Source organism: Rhinolophus sinicus, chromosome 16 (assembly GCF_057876585.1).
Source record: "Rhinolophus sinicus isolate RSI-liver-muscle chromosome 16, RSI-T2T, whole genome shotgun sequence".
NCBI classification, from domain to species: domain Eukaryota; kingdom Metazoa; phylum Chordata; class Mammalia; order Chiroptera; family Rhinolophidae; genus Rhinolophus; species Rhinolophus sinicus.
The window spans coordinates 32,632,605-32,652,161 of record NC_142516.1 but is presented as its reverse complement, the minus strand read 5'-3'; the positions used below and the strand labels follow the sequence as shown (position 1 = coordinate 32,652,161).

The 19,557-nt window shown below is 54.1% G+C and overlaps 3 protein-coding genes across 8 annotated transcripts; all 3 read right to left on the bottom strand.

Annotated features, from left to right (window-relative positions):
- Positions 1–1,270: 1,270 nt before the first annotated feature.
- Positions 1,271–3,893, bottom strand: RPP25L (ribonuclease P/MRP subunit p25 like). Of its 4 annotated transcripts, none has more exons than XM_019734698.3 (2): positions 3,255–3,893; positions 1,271–2,097 (listed from the first exon to the last, which is right to left on the bottom strand). In XM_019734698.3, exon 2 carries the CDS (start codon positions 2,068–2,070, stop codon positions 1,579–1,581), a length of 492 nt encoding a protein of 163 aa, XP_019590257.1. In that variant the 5' UTR covers positions 2,071–2,097; positions 3,255–3,893; the 3' UTR covers positions 1,271–1,578. The 4 variants fall into 4 exon arrangements, with proteins under 4 accessions (XP_019590257.1, XP_019590229.1, XP_019590248.1 ...); XM_019734670.3 differs by lacking the exon at positions 3,255–3,893 and adding an exon at positions 2,911–3,129; XM_019734689.3 differs by lacking the exon at positions 3,255–3,893 and adding an exon at positions 2,679–2,866.
- Positions 3,894–4,499: 606 nt separating this feature from the next.
- On the bottom strand, positions 4,500–11,035 carry DCTN3 (dynactin subunit 3). Its single transcript, XM_019734657.3, has 7 exons — positions 10,873–11,035; positions 9,524–9,608; positions 8,738–8,824; positions 6,685–6,768; positions 5,669–5,727; positions 5,003–5,062; positions 4,500–4,807 (listed from the first exon to the last, which is right to left on the bottom strand). Exons 1-7 carry the CDS (start codon positions 10,966–10,968, stop codon positions 4,718–4,720), a joined length of 561 nt encoding a protein of 186 aa, XP_019590216.3. The 5' UTR covers positions 10,969–11,035; the 3' UTR covers positions 4,500–4,717.
- A 47-nt stretch (positions 11,036–11,082) lies between these two features.
- Positions 11,083–19,306, bottom strand: ARID3C (AT-rich interaction domain 3C). Of its 3 annotated transcripts, XM_019734751.3 has the most exons (8): positions 19,174–19,306; positions 17,957–18,340; positions 16,070–16,142; positions 14,120–14,303; positions 13,687–13,976; positions 12,921–13,103; positions 12,599–12,688; positions 11,085–12,137 (listed from the first exon to the last, which is right to left on the bottom strand). In XM_019734751.3, exons 2-8 carry the CDS (start codon positions 18,266–18,268, stop codon positions 12,037–12,039), a joined length of 1,233 nt encoding a protein of 410 aa, XP_019590310.3. In that variant the 5' UTR covers positions 18,269–18,340; positions 19,174–19,306; the 3' UTR covers positions 11,085–12,036. The 3 variants fall into 3 exon arrangements, with proteins under 3 accessions (XP_074186757.2, XP_088649665.1, XP_019590310.3); XM_074330656.2 differs by lacking the exon at positions 12,599–12,688 and having other exon boundaries at positions 11,083–12,137; XM_088793539.1 differs by lacking the exon at positions 13,687–13,976 and having other exon boundaries at positions 11,084–12,137.
- Positions 19,307–19,557: the final 251 nt, after the last annotated feature.

The following is a 19,557-nucleotide window of genomic DNA, read 5'->3' as shown; positions in this document are numbered from 1 at the left end:
CTGGGCAGCTGCTGAGAGGGTTTCCTGTCTCCTAATACCCCCCTGGTTCTCCATCACCTGCCCCTCCCTCAGAGTCTTCCATATCATTCTGGGTACCCTACTTTGGAAAGCAAAAGATGATGTAGTAGTCGAAGTTTTGGCCACAGCCGGCTGGCCCTGTAGTCCCCTCATCCCTGATATAAGCCCTTAGTGAGGCCACCAGTCCCCCAACTCCATCTTCCCCAACTTTTCAACCCCTCCTTCCCAGACTCAGCCAATCACTACAAGACTCAAATGGCTGAGCCCACCCTGCTACAACACGAGCTCAAAAGAGCCCTAACTTTGTGCTTTCCTGGTGACTGGACACCCAGTCTACTGGACACATTGGTGAAGACCTCAAAATCCTGTGGGAAGATTTATCGGAGGGATCACTTCGTCAGTTATGTAAATGTCTAATCACTATGCTGTACACCTGAAACTAATATATCAACTGCAATAGAAAAATGAAACAAATTTAAAAATTAGGAAAACCCAGTGGGAGACCCAATTGACTCCACTCTTCACTGAGTCCACCACCACCCACAATCCTGCTCTGGTCCCTACCACTGCAATCTTCACCTCTCCTCATGCCTGACCTGACCATGGTGAATCTAAGAGCCTAAGGCCAAGGTTCGACAGAAAAGGATCAGCAAGGGGTAAAAAGGCAAGCAGACCTGGAGGGAAGATGTGGGAGTGAGGTATGTTTTCAAGAAAAAGCATGTTTGTAAGCTGCGTCATTAATAATTAGACAATTAACATTTATATAGCACTGTATGCCCTGGTGGTATCTAAGAGTTATATGTGCATATTTCTACATTCAATCCTCATAACAACCCTCTGAGGTAAGCACTGTATCATTTTATGGATGAAAACACTAAGGCACAGAGCAGTAATTTGCCCAAGGTTACAAAACAGTATCTTGCCAATAAGCTAGAAGCAGAACCAGGATTCAAATCCAGGCAGTCTGGTGCCCAAGACTATGATCTTAACCACTATAATATGCTGCAGACAGAGAAAAATGTCTGACCTGGCAGAATCCCTAAACCAACCCAAAGCATGTGGCAGACAGCCACCCAGGTCTAGAATCAGTCAGGTTACTGCTTGAGGTTTCTTAATGACTCTAGATCTTCTCAGCACTAGCCTGAGCCTACCCTTCCTGTCTCCAGCCTGTGAGCTCCTGGGGGACCAGGGCAGACTGCCACTCCCTTAATCCCACCTCCACACAAATAGGTCGAACAGAGGGAGGCTCATCAAACAGGCAGAATCTTCTTTATTTCCTAACCCACTCCCTGGACCTCTGTCAGAAGGCAGGTCAGAGGCACTATAGAAGGAAGGCAGAGTAAGCCCTTCTTAAGCAACCCAGAACCCGGCAGACCCCACACCTGTAACTCTTCATAGCAGCCCCTTCCACATGCCAGAGGGAAAAGAAAGCAGAATCGGGAGGCCCACTTCTGTGGATTCCAGTCTTGTTGGAGATGCTGAGCAGTTACAGAGGCTTCTCAGAGAAGGCACAGTCATCCTAGACATTCAGGCCTGGAGCGCAGCTTGCTCTGCGGGTCTTCAGGACCGGGTGTCTCGAACCCTTCTTCGGGGTCGGGGGCCACAGCTGGAGCTAGGTATGGGGCCCAGGCCAGGGGGTGCCCCTGGGGGCTGGTAGCCACACTCATTGGGGTCCAGGGGGTCCCGGCTGAGCAGTACCCACACCGCAGGCACATGTCGGCGCACTGTGAGGGGATCTAGGCCTTTGTCGGGTGAGGTTGGTACCCAGCTGTCCTCAGTCTGCAGGAAGCGCAGCTTGGTAAGCTGGTGCAGGCCTGGTACCCGCCGCTTGACAATCTCAGCACAGCTGACAGCCTTTCCTGCAGCCCGGCCAGAACCCGAGAACACCACATGCCTTGCGCTGCCTCCCTCCAACCGACCCAGCGCCAGCCCCAGCAAGTTGCGGATTTTGCTGCCATCTCGGACCCGCATCTCCAGGGTATCAGGAGGTAGTTGGGGCATCGGAGAAGGTGCCGGGAGTTCCACCGAGCCAGCTTTCCGGTAGTGCTCCATTCTGCTTGCTGTTGTATCTCAGTGCCACTGCAGGGAAGTGTCAGATGAATGAATGCTAGGCAATGTGCCCCAGGCCACCCCCACCCTGGCTGCCCAGGACATGGCCCATCCTCATCCCAGACTTCCCAGGAACAAGTCAATATCCCCATTCTCTCAGCTTCTCAGGACAGGGGCCATGCATGCTTCACCCTAGGAAGGGAATATATCCCATAAACTCCCATTCCCCTGGACAGGGCCATAACCCTCCCTCCACCCTGGAGTCCCCGGGAGAGAACCAAATTCCCCAAACATGGGGCTCTCTGGGATAGGGCCAAGCCCCCTCAGAGTTCCCTAGGATGGGAACCAAGCCTTCCTCATCTTGGGCTCTTTGCGACAGGGTCTGGCCCTCACCCCAGACTCCCTGAGAACAAGACTGAGTACTCCTCACCCCGCGCTCTCCAAGGACAGGGTCATCGCCTTCTCACCTCGTGCTTCCAGAGGATAGGGCCAAGCCCCTATACCCCAAACCCCCAGAGATAAGAGCCCGCACCCAAACAAATGCTCTCAAAGACAGAACTGACGCCCTCCCCGGCGCCGGAATCCCTAGGACAGGGCCGAGCATCCCTCACCGGAGATTCCCGGGGTCATTCCCCCAACCCAGGTCACTCAGAAACTCGGGAGGTGAGACTAGACGCGGAGAGTTGCTTGGGCTACTACATGCGCCTGGCCCCCGGGCCTCGGCCGACTCCATCGCTACCGGCCGCCCCCAGTGTCCGGTCGGCCGCAGCGGCCGAGGAGCCGATCTCTACTGTCCCCCCGCCCACCAGGCGCCCCTCCACCCCGCAGGGTTCCGGCTCTCACCGCGGCGGCGGCAACCGCCTCAATTTCGACCCAGAGCCAAGATGGCGCGCGGGCCGGGAGCGCGCCGAGGCCGCGGTGCCGCGCACGCCGGGTGGGGGCGGGGCCCGCCGGGCCTCCGCGGGAAAACGTGTAACTAGGAAGTCTAGGAGTGAGCTCTGCCGCCACGGGGACGTAGAACACACTCGCACCACCCGCTGTACCGCCCTGGGGAGGGGGCACCCCTATTGGGGCGAATAGAGTCCTGCGGAGAAGAGGAGCAGCCATCAGAGCAGTCCCGCGTCCGAAGACTGGGGAGGACTTGGCCCTTAGAGGATGGCTGGGCTGGCGTTACCAGCTGAACACACCGAAACTGCAGGTTTCACTTTGCACAGGAGCAAGAGGTTCCGTTTCGAGTGGCAGCTGCTGCATGGGTGAGAGCCTTGGTCACCGAGTTCTGAGCTTCGACCTCATTCTGTGGGCACTGGCGAGCCACGGCGGGTTTCCATCAGGGGCCCAACAAGTTCGTGTGCACAGTTCACTGTGGCTGCAGCGCAGGAGGGGGTGGGATGGGGAAATCGGGCCGCAACCTCTGGTGACTCCAGGCCGCTGTAAATCCAATAAATACAGAGCTGCCTCCGTGCTGTTACTAGGTTGGCACAGGGCCCTGGTCCCGGAGACGTGTCCACGAAGATTCGTCCGGTGCCAGGCATATAACAGGCGCTTAAATATTTGTTAAATGATTTGTTGAAAGCATGGACTAGACAAATGGCAGTGGGAATGGAGAAGAGTAAATTAAGTTGGGAGATATTAGGAGGTAGTTGTGGTAAGGGGCTGGCGACTATTTGGACAGAGGAGGAAGGAAGAGTCTAGGATGTCTCCGTTTCCAGACTTAGTTCGGACACGCTGAATTTGAGATACCAGTAAAACCGCGCAGGTGGAGTAAAGAACAGGCCTTTGAAAAGGGGCCTGGAGCCACAGCACTCCGAGACCACGAGGGGGCAGCAAACACTTTTTCTGCTTTTTATCATGGTCCCTCCCTCTCCTAACCTACCGCCCCCCCACTCCCCTTTCCCCCCAAACCCCTGCATCAGAACCTGTTCAGGGCTCCCCTTCTCGGCTAATAGCATCTAGAAGACTACATGAGAGAAGCTTCAAGGCTCCTCTCTGCCTTTGCACGTGCTGCTCCTTAGGCTCTCAAAGACCCTGCCTATCACCTACAGGGCGGCCTCCTTCATCCCTTTTTCTTCTGTGCCCCAAAGGACTCTGGGACCACCTGGTGGGACTGACCTTCTCTTTGATTCTCTGGCAGCTAGCCTGTGCAGGGAAGGGATCAGGTAGACCCTACCTGTGTCTTCCCCACGTGGCATGGAATCTGACTCTTAGAGGGGTACTTGGTAAATGTGGGATAAATGGATACATAAACGAATGTTCCACTCACATCAATTAAATGAGACCATTCATTCTGAGAGACCTACACCTACCAGAAAGCCAGACCAGGATTAAGTATAGCTCCTGGTTCAACCATAGGAAGGTTGACAACTCTGCCCTCCACAACCCCCAACCCCACCATCCTCCCCATCATAGACCAAGAAGTCGGCACACTCCTCCAGTGATCTCTATAGTTTATTGTCACTGGAATAAGACACTGATGAGGGGAGAGGGTGCAGTGAGGAAGTCTCAGGTAGCCAGATCTCTAACCTCAGGGCCACACCTGAGTGCAGATAGATAGGCTATGAATCCAATAAATACAGAACTGCCTCTGCCCTGTTACAAGGGCAGGTTGGCACAGGGCCCTGGAGCATGGCTGGCCTGGGATGGGAAGCAGCCATCACTCCTCTGCTGGCTTCACTTGCTTGGCGGCTTCTAGCTGGCAAAGTAGCTCATCCCATTGCACGAATTGCTTGGAGAGAAGCATTGTCTTGTCACAGGTCAAGGTGAGAACAGGAGTTTGAGTGAGGTAGTGCAGAGATTTTTGCATCTGCCAAAAGGGTGGGTGAGCAGGGGAACAGACAGGCTGATTGGGACAGGATGAGAGAGACAGAGCTAGAGATGGAACAAAAGAACAGGGCTATGGACAGCACTCCTCAGGGGCCTGGCTGAGCAGAAAGGATACAGTCTTGTTGTATTCCTCCAGGACAGCCTTGGACTCCTCGGTGATCTCCACAGACTGGTCCTGTGGGGCCAAGGTGTGCAGGGAAAGGAGTGGCTAAAGCCCCCACTTCCCACTAACCTCCCTGCTTCATCAGGAACCCCACTCCCTATAGAGCCTAGAAAAGGTGATGGTTAACCCCAGAGCCAAAAGGAGCAAGTTTCTAAAGGGGCACCTTGAGGCTCTAAAAGGAGTACCCTAATAGCAGAGCAGTCCTAAGGCTGATGGAAGAGGGAATGGACCACACATTTAAGGAAACATTTCTGCTAGTGTATGTCTCCTTCTCCCCTGTCCTCTATTTCTGATCCCCTTTTCAACTTTACACTGGAGCCTGGGAATAATGAAAAAACAGCTACCCCATCCATTGTCAAGGACACACCATCCCCAGGAATTCTTGGGTACCTCCCAATATCAACCTTCTGGTGTCTCAGAATAGCTCTACTCTGGGAGGCAGGAGACCTGGCAAGTCCCTTCCCCTCTCTGTGGCAGATGGAAAACAGAGGATAAAGCCCTAGGTTTCTCTGGGAGCTGACACCAGGGGAGCCTGAGGCTGTTTTCCCAGGCAGCAGGGGTGAGGACTAGGAACCTCACCACCTCTACTTTCCCTTCAAGTCCTCTCCCCTCCCCTACCTGCTGCTGGATGTGGATCTGGGCCAAGCGCTGCAGGCGGGCTGCATGCTCAGGAACGGCTGTAAAACACATCGCACACTGCCCGATGATGCTGTGCCTTCCCCCGGGACTGCTCAATAGTCTATTAGGTCTTCGGCAGGATTAGAGTATTGAGTGGAGAAGCTAAACAAATGCCAGGCTTCATCGACCGCTACAGCTGGAAGTGATGGTGGGGCTCACTGCCCACCCTAGTCTTACTCTATGACCCAAAAAGGAGGGGAAAACACAGGCCTCTAGGAGAAGACAAAAACCTTGGGTTCCCCGAGTTGCCTTATACCCCCACCCCAGTGCTGTAAGCAGAGCCAGGTAAAGAGAGCTTTGCCTATCATGGGATCTGTCCCTTTGCTGTCAGCCCGCAAGACAAGGTGTGCCTGGCCTAGGAAACACGGAGCCTGCAGGTGGGCTGAGGATGAATACCAGGTCCCTAAGCTGGCCACCTGGAATCCAACACCCAAAGCCACCATGCTGGGCCCACAGCTTAAGGCTGTCAGATGCTCAGCAGGTAGCTGATCAGGGGTAGGGAGGGGGAGCTGGGAAAAATACCTCCAGAGACAGACAAGATGGATATCTGGATTCAATTAAAGTCACTGTCTGCTTGTCAAAACCCAGGCCCAGGGACTGCTCTCAGCAGTGCGGCAGGAAGAATTCACACACATTCACATACCTGGCAAGGACTATTACAGCAAAATGTGGGCTCTGCAGCACCCTGAAGGACAGATGCTGAGGGGTGGGGCAAAAGGCAGAAGGAATTCCCAGAGTTGGGGGCTGCTGGGCTTATACGAGTGTCCTTAGGTCCAAATTGCCTGGGGTTCTGAAACAGCTCTCTGCCCTGGCAATTTTAATCCCAATGCAGGAGGCAGATATCCCAAGGTAAAGATAAAGACAAGGAGCAGACCTGGCCTGAACCCAGGGAACCTGAGGTACAGGGAAGTCCTGCCCATCTACCCACCTCCCCAAGCAGAGTAGTGGAGAAGTACCTTTGATGTGACTGCTGTCCAGCATGGGCACCAAAGCTTCCACCTGCTCCAGGAGTGCAACCTGGGAGAGGATAAACTGCTCCTCTGAGGCATAAACACACAAATAGTCAAAGTGAGGTAAACCTGAGCACTGCTACTCCGATGCAAGGAGCTGAGGACATGGCAGGGGACATGGCTGGGTCCTGGAGCTTGGGGCAGCTACTCTGCCCACTGCCCCCTTCTCGGTGCAATGCTCCCATTCTGCTCCCACCTGTCCTGGATGCCTCTGGTCCGACCCATCTTCAGCCCAAGGAGCGTCCAAGTTTCTCCAATTCCCCCCTTTCTCCAAATCCCACCTTTCTCCAAGTTTTAACTTGAAGGCCTCTTCTTCTAGCCTTTTATCAACAAATTCAGTGAGCCCCTCCTAGGCCACAGGAGACAAAGTACTTCAGACTTGGGTCCCCACACCCAAGGGCTCCTGGGAAGGTCTGAAACAGGAGACATGTGGCAGACTGCTGGACAGATTCTGCTCAGTGGTTCTGAGAGGCACAATTACAACTCCTGGAGAGCTGGGACAGTAACGAGTCCAGTGAGGAGAACATGGCCCTGCACAGGGGATTTCAATGGTTGCAGAGTGGGAAGGGCATTCAAGTAGGGAGGACTGTTGGGTGGACGGGTGGCTCAGTTGGTTAGAGTGCGGGCTCTGGGCAACAGGGCTGCCTGTTCGATTCCCACATGGGCCAGCGAGCTGTGCCCTCCGCAACTAGAATGAAGTCAATAAGCTGCCGCTGAGCTCCAGGGTGGCCTGATGGCTCAGTTGGTTGGAGTGTGGGCTCTCAACCACAAGGTTGCTGGTTCGACTCCCACAAGGGATGGTGGGCTGTGCCCCCTGCAACTAACAATGGCAACTGGACCTGGAGCTGAGCTGTGCCCTCCACAACTAAGATTGAAAGGACAACAACTTGACTTGGATGGAGCTGATGAGAGTCCTGGGAAAAACACACCACTGTTCCCCAATAAAGTCCTGTTCCCCTTCCCCAAATAAAATCTTAAAAAACAAACAAACGGGAGGACTGTTATGTCAAACATTGGAGGCAAGAATGTTTGTCAATTAGTAGAGCAAAAAGAATTCAATTTGCTGAACTGGAGCAAGGAAAGCACAGGAAACAGAGCTGGATGGGAGGGTAGATCCAGCAGACTGTACAAGGCTTGGAATGGCAGGCTAAGTATATAGGACTTTATTCCTAGCAAGGAGAGAAAGATACTGAGGTTCCAAAGTAGACAAAGTGGCATATGGGAAATGTGTTTTGGAAAGATGACACTGGACGACATGCAAGAAGGGAAAGACTAGGATCAAGAAGAGGACTTAAGAGACTGCAACTGTTCATGTACAAGGGACAAACACAGAGGCAGTAACCACAGGGAAGGATGAAAAGGCTGGACTTGAGTCAGTGCAGGAGATCTCCCGAAATTAATGCCTGAGCCACAGCAATGGCTCAAGGATGTTCCGGTTCACCATTGTGTGCCTCCCACCTAGGATAGTCTGGTCACCGTAGGTAATCATTAAACATCTTTTGAATGAATGAACAAACTCAGGTGCTTGGCAAACCCTACCTCATGGAGTAGTTGCCTAACTGATTAGCAGACATTGCTAAGACAATAGTTCCTGCCTAGAACTCTGAAATCCCAGAGCTTTCTCACATGAAAGATGTTGAAACTGATGCCAATATTCTCCTCTCCCAAATGTAATGCTCTCTGCCCCCCATCCTTTCCTGGAAGCTCATCTGTCTAGTGAGCAGAAGTGAGGAAGGTTCTAAAGGAAAATTCTAGAGGCAGACCATTGACAGAACCCTGGAGTAGCCCCACCATGGCTGGCTCAGCAATATACCACACCCAGTGCCTCTTAGAGAACCACAGGCCAAGCTCGGGCTTCAGCCCAGAGCCAGGCCAGAATTCCAAAGAACAGTTTCCAGGGCTGTATTCACGAGAGGACAGGCAGGGAGGCCATCTCTGTGCCCAGCGTCCCTCACAATCCACATCCTTAGATGCACGTGCACTCACTGTCCAGCACTACCTGCTAAGATGAACTGCAGCTTAGAGGCATCAGGTATGGCAATGCGGTCAATGTACTCAGGATCCAGGTATTTGATCAAGTCTTCAACTAGGAAAGATGGAAAATGAAATAGAGTTGGGGAGTGGGGATCCGTTTAATGAAGGGTATTGGGGGAATGGTCTACCTTGGGGAGAGCCTTGGGTTGAGGAGCTGACACCCTCAGTGTCCATCAGCAGGCCTCCACTAGGTCCCCACTTTCCTGTCTCTCCTCTCTGACTACCTGTTGGCTGACCTGAAACTTTAGAGTTCGGAACACAATTGCCTCCACCACCCTGGGGCCTTCAGTATTCCCACGACCTATGTTCACTAAGGGCGGAAGCCCCCCAGCCTCAGTGCCATCAAGACAAGCCAGAGCTTTATCTGATCTCTAGTTACTGAACACATTGCTAGCTCTGACACAATCAAAAAGGCATAGCTGAGCCAAGCCTGGGGCTTTCAGTGCCTAATTAATTTCCTGTCTTTGAACCTTGCCTGTGGAAATCCCATACCCCTTCTCCCTCCTTCACCAAGGGGATCTTTCAGGCAGAGCTCTTATCCCATAACTTAGGACACTGTCATGGGCTTGAAGTTTAACCACAAAATAGAAAGCACACCTTAATTCACCATTTCAGCAGGGAAATGTCTTCACACTCTATCCCCAAAGGGCAACTCAAGTGACCTACTGCGCTGAATGACCTGGGCCAGATCCCAGGAAGCAGAGGCATGGGAAGGAGGGCAGGCAGACAGACACCCCATGAAAACACTTACTCTTTTTGTACAGAATCTTCACCCTTTCCCTCTTGCTGGCAATGTTCCCCAAAGCTACCTGCACCTTCACCAGGCCATCAGCCACCTGTAAGGGGAGTGGAAGTTAATTCCAAGGGGAGTGGAAGTTAATTTCTCAAGTCATGGAAGAGGTAAAGAACCCTCATTCCCTCAGGCTCCCAAACCTCTGCCCCAGAAATCTAGGTTGCCCCCTTCGCTTGTATTAAAGGAGATGTCACTCCACCTTCTGGGAATCGTCAATGTGAAGGGGGAGATAATCATGTACTCCTTGAGGAGTCTCAAGTCTGACTGGGGAGGCAATGAACTATTTTAGAGTTTATGGGGCACTAGTATATACTATATATTCTCTGGTTCCTACCTCTCTGACTGAACCTACCTACGCTTTAAGTGTATATAGGTTGAGGAATTCCGATGTTAAAGGGCTGAATAGATGGAGAGGCTATGAAAGTGAATGATCTCACCCAGGTTTTAGGTTAGAGCATGAGGAATGCCAATATTCAAGGGTCACATATATGGGAAGGCAAACAAGACTGAGGAACGGCAGCCAGATAGGTAGGAGGAAAACCAGGAGGGTTACTGTCATAGATGTCAAAGGGAGAGAATGTTCTGAGAAGTCAATTCTCAAGTGGGGAACAATCTGCTAGTGACAACTAATGCCACAAGAAGTGTGCAAAACAGACATCATTACCTCTGATGCACTTAATTCCAGGGTATTCCTGACACTTCATTTTCAGTAAAAGGTCTTCCCAGAGTAAAAAGGGGAGGGTAGGGCAACTGAACTTCATAGTTGTCAAAATTCAGTCACTGGTGTGAAGGAGCGCGGGTCCACATTGGAATACCCAGTATCCAATCTCTTCCCCTCCTAATCTTGGTCCTCTCAAACCTCACCTCTCAGTCCCCTCGCCCAGCCTTCCTTATGCATCTTTGCTCTGCCTCCTCTTAAGTTCTATGGACCTCTCTCTGAACAATTCATTTAGCAATTAATTATACAGGGCTCCATGACGGCCCTTCCATTGTGGACTTCAGCTCTTACTGAAACTCATTAGTCAGCTTCTCGAGTGTGTCAAGTCTCCCCAACTTGTCTGAGAGCGCAGGGGCGGAGTCTTAGTCATATTGAGCACATTTCAAGCGGGCCTAATAATAACCCGTAATACCCTGTTTGGGAATGAACTCCAAGGATCCGAAATGCTCCGGGAGGTCTCGGACCTTTGTTATTTCAAAGGCCCGGCTGCGGGCGACGGGACTGGAGCGGAAGCATCCAACCCGAGGACCCGGCCAGTAGACCGCTTGCTCGGCCCCATAAAGGGACCACTGGACCCCAGATCGCTCACCTTCCGCGAGCCGCGCGACCCGCCGGGTCCGTACACCCAGCGCTCCAGCTCCTCCACACGGGCCTGCAGCCGCTGCACATCGGTTACAGCCGCCATAGCTACTACCGCCCCGCCTCAGCTGCGGAGCAGTCAGAGGGCGGGACGTCCGTCCAAATAGAGAAACCTGGTGGATCAGAGCGCGCTGGCGCCCCTCCGTACAGGAAATGACGTCACGACACAGGCCTGCAGTGCCGGAAGTAACTGGCTTGGGCTGATGAAAGATGTCAAACGCTGTCTGGTTACCTAGGCAACGGCCACCTGTTAGGCCTTACCCTTGCTTCCAGCTTCTGCTTGTCAAGATAACCTTTGCCTTTCTTCTTCTAATTTCAGGGTACCAAAGAGGTTTTACCACCCCAATCCCCGAAGCTGCATATATAAATACACCCATTATTCCAGGATTGGTCCATTCCCATAGATCAGTGGGAGGTCCCCCAACATACCATAATCTTTTGGAGTCTTCTGTGGTTTAAGCGATTAAGTGTCTTGCCAAGGGCCACTCAGCAATATAGTGACAGAATCGTGATTTGAACCCAGGAAGTCTGATTCATGAGACCGAACTCTATCTACTCATATGGACCTTTGCTAGTCTGTCTTCCCTTCTGAGAACCCCTTGCCCCAAAGCAGCCTGTGTATACCACATAATCCCTCCCCAAGCCCCAGACCCAAACAAGAAGGAAAAGAGTCACTAGGGAGGGAGGGACTGCAGCTTTATTATCCAGGTGTGACCTGAGGGACATCTCCTTCACAACATCCCAACCCAACCCTTCATCTGGCTCCTGAAAAGAAGAAGCAGGTCTATTCGGAGAGGTAGGGTCCTAGAGATGGCATTGACACAGGGACACATGAGGACACGTGAGGAGATGATGGGAGTTACTGAGGGCAGAACTCTTTGGTAGATGCTGCTGGAGATGGCCTGGAAGGAGGTGCCCTCCCATTGCAATGAGGTAGATGTAACATCAAAACAGAACTCTTTGGCTTCAAGTCCACATGGCATAGCAGGGAGTGGTCACCTCCCAGGGCTGGGTCCTAGAGTAGGCACCCTGTAAGGATCAAGGTGGAGGGGTGTCTCCCTCCCCCCCCCCCCCCCGCAAAGGGTCTGGGACTCTTCATTCCAAGTTGAAGCTCTCAGGGTGAGGCGCCGGAAGGAGGCCCTGTAGGAGGTGGAGGTGCAGGGTTGGTTGGGCCCTGGGAAGCTGGCACAGGCTGGCGGCGGGCAAAGAGGATGCCTGGTAAAAAGGGTGAGGAGATGGTAGAGGGCAAGCAGAAGCACAGTGGGGTAGGGCATGGACAAAGAATAAAACAAAAGTCAGTGTCCTAATTGCTAGAACACCACACACATACCCCTGCTACAAACCAAAGAGGACAAGCCCTTTGGGTCAGTTAGAGGCTCCTATGCCAATACAGATACAGATACCCTCAAACAAGTAAGCAACAAATATTTACAGTAATACTTAGCCCATGACAAGGCAGTCACCCCATGGTACCCATGCCAGACAGGTCATGCCTTGGACCTCATGCCATTTAACCCCCTTTAACCCATGCCAGCGTAGCAATCCCCTGAACCCCATGTTACCCATGCAAGTTTGGATATCCCTGAACTCATGCTAGTAGAAAAAGTCTAAAATCCCCATGCCAATGTAAATACCCCTGACCTCATGCCAGTATAGACAGCCTGCAGTACCCATACCAGTGTAGACTACCCCGTTGATCTCTAGGGCCATGTTGATACTGCTGATACCACTGCCTGCCAGATTGAGAGGCCCATCCAGCGGCTCTTCTGTCCAGGAGGGGGCAGAGGAGTCACATTTTTGGGAATCAGACTTCGCACTTACAAGCTCCCCCCTCCATCCCTATAGACAGCCCCCATTCTACTTCAGCCCACACCTGTAATGACACAGTTGTCTATTATGGGATCTATCTGTCCCACCTCCAACGCCTATCAGGTGATGGGTCTGTCCTCCCACGGTACACAGGCTCAAAGCGCTATCAGCAACAAAGCCCCTCCTCACCCCTTAGGGGAACCTTGTCCCGAGGCAGGAAACCAGGGGGTGCACCAGGTCGAGGTGGGTCCATGGGCCCCATTAGCACAGCCCTCTTCTCTGGAGGCTCCTCTGGTGCCAACTTCTCTCGTGCAGGTCCCAAGGCCAGACCCACAGGCAGTGCCAGTCGAGGGGTTGGAATTCCAGTCTCTTCTGGAAGAACAGGTCATTCAGCTCCCCTGGCCCAATCCACTCAGTCTCTGCATTTGGTTCACCCCCCAGGCCTGGAACTAAGGGAGGTCACCCAAGCTCAAGCACCAAGTTCAATCTCTATTCCCATGCAGAGTCAGCCTAGACGCTCTGAAGCTGGAGAGCCCCAAAGGTCCAATATACGTTTAGGTTGGTCCAAAATACTTTGAGGGATTTCCTTGCTCTCCGTTGTTAAAAAATTCAGGTCACAGGAGGCACAAACCACATGAAAATAGGAACCCTGGGTGGACAGATGTGGAATGGACCTGCTCTGGATAAAGGACCTGAAATGATTCAGCCCCATACTGCAGAGCTTCAAGGCTTCTTCAAGCCTTGGGATCAAGGCTTCATTGATCCCAAACCTCAGGACCCTTCAACTTTAGAGAGTGCACCGTCTCAGTGCCCCATCAGTCCTCACTTCCCCCATACCTCAATGCCTCCCACATTTCAGAGTCCCCACATTTTAATGTTCCCTATATTTCAGCAACCCCCTAGGTGTCGGAGACCAGAGACCCCCCCCCCCATCTGAGCCCCTCCCCCCTCACACCTTTCTTAATGGGGCTCGGGCTCAGCTGTGCGCAGGCGTGTGCTGGCAGACCCGAGGCAGAGCCCTGGGAGGGCCGGGGGCCGGGCGTGGGAGCGGGCGGGGCGGGGCCATGACCCGCGGTGGGAGCTGCAGTGCCCCGAGGGGGCGGCCCCGCCAAGCCGAAGAGCGCGGCGGCGGTGTAAGTTTGACGACGGCCCTCGCGCCGGTTGCTGTCGATGGCAGCCTGGAGCTCCCCAGGGGAGCTGAGCGCCCGCGTCTCGCACTCGTATGGGTACAGGTACTTCATGTACCTAGGGGCGGATGGTGTGCTGGACCCGCAGATCAAGCCCCACATCCGGACACTCTCCCGGGGGCTCGCCATGCACCGAGGCCCCGGCTCCCGCGCCTTGTTCCCCGCGTCCCCCCACCCTCACCCCCGCGCGCCTGGCCTCACTGGGTGCGTAGAGTGAAGGCGGCCGACGTGATGGTGGTGGGAAGGCTGAGGCCGCGCGTGACCTCCCGCCACACCTTGCGGTTGATGACTTCCACCAGGCCGCCTTTGGCCGTCACCAGGCGAAACAGCGCGTACAGGTCCAGTACCTGCTTCGCCATGATGGGCACACGGTTCACTGGAGTCCCTGGCGGGGGTTGGGTAAAGAGTCAGGACACCTAGACCAAGACCCAGTCTGCGGGCATCCTTGGGGACTGAAGGAGTCGGCTGCCTGGCCGAGGCGCTGCCAAGATGAGGCCCGGGTACAGGGCGGGACCGCGGAAAAGGCGGGGAAAAAGGAGGGGTGGGGCCTCCATTGTAGCAGGAGGGACTGGAGGCCAGACCAGGGGTCGGCAAACTTGCTCTGTGAAGGGCCCGATGGCAAATGTTTTATGCTTTGTGGGCCGAGCGGTCTCTTCAGAGCTACTCCACTCTGTTCTTGGAGCCTGAAAGGGGCTACGTATAGAGGATATTTAAAGGGCGCCACTGTGTTCCAATAAAACTTTATTTACAGATTCTGAAATTCGAATTTCACACATCTGGAAATGTTATTCATCTTTTAGTTTTTTTTTACATTATTTAAAAATACAGTAGCCATTCTTATCTCGCAGGCGGCTAAATCTGGTCTTACGTAGTTTGCCGGCCCCTGTGGTAGACCGTAGGAAGGACTTCCTGACAATGCTGAAGAGCTGGACTCCCCTAAGCAGCGGCTAGGGGTGGCTGCCTGAGACCCAAGGATGGTGGATGGGAGAAAAAGCAGCCCCTGCCTCGGCTCGCCAACTCCGCAGCCCGCGCCGCCCCCGCCGGCCAGTCCTGACAAAGGGTCCTGTCTGCGCTGAGCGATGGGCCCCAGTTAATTCCTTACCGATCCCGTCCCCTTCCGCTGCCGCCTTTGGACCCGAACAATTAGCTGCGGCCTGATTAATGGGGGGAAATTATCGGCCCAGCGGGACCTCCTCCCCCTGCAGAGGAGGCAGGGACCCGAGAGAGGCTGAGCTTGGGGCCTGAGGGGAGGGAGTGCTGGGGTGTGCTCAGACCAAGCTACCCCAAACCCCAGTGGAGGGGAGACCTCGAGGAAGGGGCAGGGAGGGTACACTGGGACTAGGTGTACCTGGGGAGCTGAAGGATCTGTGGCCCCACTCAGGGTCTCTGGTTAGGAATGGATGGGAAAGGGGTGCTGGGCCTGGTGTGGGGGCCCGAGGGACTTTGGCCAGCAGCTGCACTAAGGGAGGGGGGGAGCAGTGCAGCCAGTTAATTAGCAGCTTATCAGGCCAAGCTCAGAGTGAGTTAATTAGCTTTGTAGAGAGAGAGATAATGAGTCAGTCTTCCGACCCATGAATCTGGGGAGAAGCCTAAGTGATGGACTGCCGCTCACCCTGATCCCCTCCTGGACCCTTCTTGCATTCTTTTTTAGCTCTGAGATTCCTGGAAAGGAATTCCTCCTCCTCCACAGTCCCAACTCATATGGTCCCCAGGCTACCCACTGGAAAGTCCTTCCTTTAGTCTAAGCCCCGTCCTTCCTGCTGTAGAGTACATTGGGTGTCCCCTGCCTGAAGCAATGAGAAACTGAGGAGAGACAAGGCTGGAGGAAGGGTCAGCAAAAGAGGACCGAGGCACTCCCAGCCCCCTAGTCCTGGGAACCACCCCACACCCCAAGCCAGCCCCTAACCAGTTCTTCCCACCTTCCCAATTGATCCCACACTCATTAACCTGCCAGTGGGCTGGCCACTAATTAATCGCTAGGTGGAGGAGGAGGGCATGGTCAGAGGTTAAAGATGCTATTGGGGGCCCAAAAGATAGGTGCTGCCAAACTCAGGCCTCTGCAGAGAGGACCCAACCTGGGAACTAAACCCTGAGGTCTCCCATCCTCAAACCTGGTTAAGTGGGGGTCTTCCCTTACATCACCCCACTCACCCCTCTTCTGCATGAAGCTAAACAGGTCATCCAGAAATTCCTTCCTCTTGGGGTCTGCATCGAGCTCGTACAGCTGAGGAAGGACTGAGGTCATTTTCCAGCTCTGCTGACCCCCCTCCCCTTGGGACCCCAACTCAGGTTGTACCCTGAATAAGGGTCCCCAGCTGAAGGGGTACATAGGATCCGAAATGTGAACTCCCAGACATTAGGCTCTCCACCCCTGGGAATAGTAGGGGCACCTTTTTGTAATACATACAGAGACCCTCTACTGGTTAGTGGTACCCTGCGCAGTTTAAACTACCCATCTGGGGAATAGGAAAAGAGAGGAAGCTGGGAGGCTCAGCCTGTCCTCCAGGACATGCACAGAGCCCTAGGGAGGAAGTCAGGCTGGGGCTGTGGTGCACACTGAGGAAACTGACATATCTGAAGCACTCATTCACTCTTGTTCATTCCTGCAAGGGCTTCTTGCTATTCACCTCTCTATGTGCCAGGGCTGGGGATGAGGGGCAGAGATGCCTCTAACCCTTCCCTCAGGCAGGATGGATGCTCAGAATCTCCTGGATTGAAACCTGGGGCCCCTCAGCCCACCTTCTGGTCTGATCTCCTTCCAGGAACAGTGAGCTGCCCACTACAGAGGTTGTCACAGAGGCTATGGTCCTGCACCACCCAGATCTGTGGGATCAGGACTTGAAGGGCCCATGGGATCATCCCACATATTCCCAGTCACCTGGAGCCCCAGCTCCATTATCATCTCCCAAATACCACCCATGAGGAATAATCCCTACAGTAAGTCATTTACCCAATCCCTGAGTAACACCCATAGGTAACACTCTATCCCCCAATAAGAACTCTCAGTAAAAAACACCCATGAGTAACAAACCCTTGAAATTCACCTTTAGAGCTATGCTCCCACAAGAACTGAACCCTAAATCTTAGATGGATGCTCACAAGTAACACACACTCTCCAAATAGTAACCCCCAGTATTATACACAGGAGAAACAGTCGCTAGAGCTACATCTCCAGAGTAACAGAGCCTGAGTAACACTCCTTTTTACACTAATGCCACAGAGTACTAGCCACAGATGAACACTTCTGGAAAAGACCCAAGACCAACAACACCCTATGGGTAACGCCACCAGAACAGCACACCTAGAGTCACCACCCTGTGGTATACCTTCATAGTGACAGCCTGGAGTAGTGCCTTAGAATAACATCCAGATGGGTTCCGCAGGGAGGAAGAACCTCAAATGAGGCCCTATGAGTAAGATCTTGTCATTCCCAGCAGCACAGGGGCCCATTAGTCACACTACCTGTAGTGACCTTCACAGGCTGAGAACTGTCACCCATAGAACTCAGGCCAGGGAGAGGATTTGGATTGGGGGAATGTAACATGGAACAGATGAGGGGGGTATCAGCTTGCCAAAGGAGTGGCAACCTGTATTCTGCTACCAAAGACAGAAGTAGGCAACCCAGGACACCCCCACTGTCACTGGAATATGACCTTGTGACTTGATGTGTAAGATGTTAGGGTAAGATGGTGCTGGCACTGGAATCTCCAGTCCCCAGATCCCCCCCCCCCCAAAAGAATTCTTGAAGGCGCCTACACCCCTCCCACTTTCCCTTCCAGCTTCTCCAAGAAACTCTAATCTGTCAGCCTCTACGTTTCTGGGTGTCTTCTGCAGCTCTTAGTGTGTGCCTACTTCTTTCTGTGTCTCCAGGTGTCTGTCTCTCCCTTCTTCTGTTTTTCCACTGTCTCCCTCCAGGTCTGTGTCTCTGTCTTCCCATCCTGCAGAGGGCAGTGGGCGTGGGTGGGCTACTAATCACCTGGCTCTGCTTTTGCCCTGACGGGAAGAAGAGGAGAGGGCCTGGCAGTGAGGGGGTCCTACCTGCTTGAACTGTTCCTCGTAGGTCCACTCGTGGGGATGAGGTCCAGGGGGCTGGTTGGAAGGAGAGCTGGGGCCCCCGGTCCCTGGACAGCTCTCCTTGGCTGCCTCCTCCTCTGCTCCAGCTTCCTCCTCATCCTCATCCTCTTCAGCATCCTCTTCTTCCTCAGCCCCAACCTCCCCCAGAGCCCCTTCAGGGGCCTGCAGAATCCGGGGGCCAGGCAAGGGAGGCCTTGGTGGTGGTGGGCGGGGAGGGACCAATGGCCCCACCCCCTGGGCCAGTCGGGCTGCCTGCTGCCTCTGCAGGGCCTCCATTACAGCTTCCAGGCGCAGTCCCCCCGCTGGTGGGGGTGCTGGCACCAGGCGGGGCCCCGAGGAAAGGGCCGCCTGTTGGGGAGGGAATTATGGGTGCTGGGCCCTGGTACCCCCACAACCCTCAACACAAGGGGAGGTGGTCATGGATTCAGGGAAGTGCAGGGTGGCCATAAGGAAAAAGGTAGAAAGATCGCTTTCCCAGAGATTGACAGAAAGGTAGAAAAAGCAAGAGAGACAGAGCCAGAGAGACAGAAATGGGTATTGACTGAGGACAGGTAGAGACTAGGCAGATCAAAAAGGGTGACAAGGACCAAGAAACAGAGAGAGATGGAGGAGAGCGAGAGGATCTGACAGAGAGAGACAATGACAGGGAGATATGAACACAGAAATGGAGATGGGACAGAGGGACAAGGAGAGACAGAGATGAGGAGAGACAGACCGAGAGGGACCAAGATGGAGAGAGACAGAGATATCAGGCAGAGACAAGAATGGAGATACAGAGATGGGGAGAGATGAGATTGATAGAAATACTGGATAGAGAGACAGGGAAGGGAAGAGAGAGAGGAGCAAGAGATAAATATCAAAGACCTGAGTGACAGGCAGTCCAAAGACAGAGACGGAGACAGAGATAATTGGTGAGACTGGTTGAGAGAGAACAGGAAAGACCAACGCCGCAGGGGACAGAAGAGAGAGATTAGAAAGAGATAGGGTGAAACAGTAAATAGAGGGGTCAGAGAGACAGAGGGGAAAACAGACGCCGAGACGCAGAGGACTAGAACCGAGGAGGCGCGAGGATAGAGGGCAGCGGGGGCAAAGCCTGGGACAGAGACGGGACTGGGAGGGCAGGGGACGACGGGGTCTCGACGCTCGCTCTGTGGCTCCCGGCACCCTGCGGCCGCACTCACCAGCCTGGCGCGACCCGCTGCCCCCGGCGTCTCCACGGCTTTCCCTCTGCTCCGCCCGCCTCTTGGGTGGCCCCTGCTTCCGCTCGGTTCCCCGCTCGGGGTCCCCAGCTGTGCGCTCCTGCCGCGGTGCGCTCCTCTGGTCGCCGTGCGCTCACACTGCTCTGCTGGCGGCAGCCGCGGGGGCGGGACACGAGCGGGGCAGGGCGGGCGGGGACAGAGCGGGGAGAGGACCGGGTGGGCTCTGCCACTCCCAGCCCCCCAACAGGTGTCTCCCACTCTCCACACAGCTAGATTCGAGGAGGGGGCGCTGGAGAGCTGCAGGGAACCGTGCAAAGGAGAGTGAGGAGTCCACCGCCACTGGACTTGGGACCAGGGCCCTGCCCA

Bases quoted from the DNA above. Each gene is read 5' to 3' on its own strand.
- RPP25L (XM_019734698.3), bottom strand. From the start codon at position 2,070: ATGGAGCACTACCGGAAAGCTGGCTCGGTGGAACTCCCGGCACCTTCT.
- DCTN3 (XM_019734657.3), bottom strand. From the start codon at position 10,968: ATGGCGGCTGTAACCGATGTGCAGCGGCTGCAGGCCCGTGTGGAGGAG. The intron at 9,609-10,872 runs GTGAGCGATCTG...CTCCCCTTACAG, and splicing joins GGTCGCGCGGCTCGCGGAAG to GTGGCTGATGGCCTGGTGAA. The intron at 5,063-5,668 runs GTAGGGGAGGGG...TTGGCCCCACAG, and splicing joins AGATCCACATCCAGCAGCAG to GACCAGTCTGTGGAGATCAC.
- ARID3C (XM_019734751.3), bottom strand. From the start codon at position 18,268: ATGGAGGCCCTGCAGAGGCAGCAGGCAGCCCGACTGGCCCAGGGGGTG. The intron at 13,977-14,119 runs GTGAGGCCAGGC...ATCCGCCCCTAG, and splicing joins GCCTTCACTCTACGCACCCA to GTACATGAAGTACCTGTACC. The intron at 13,104-13,686 runs GTGTGAGGGGGG...CTGTTCTTCCAG, and splicing joins CCCGAGCCCCATTAAGAAAG to AAGAGACTGGAATTCCAACC.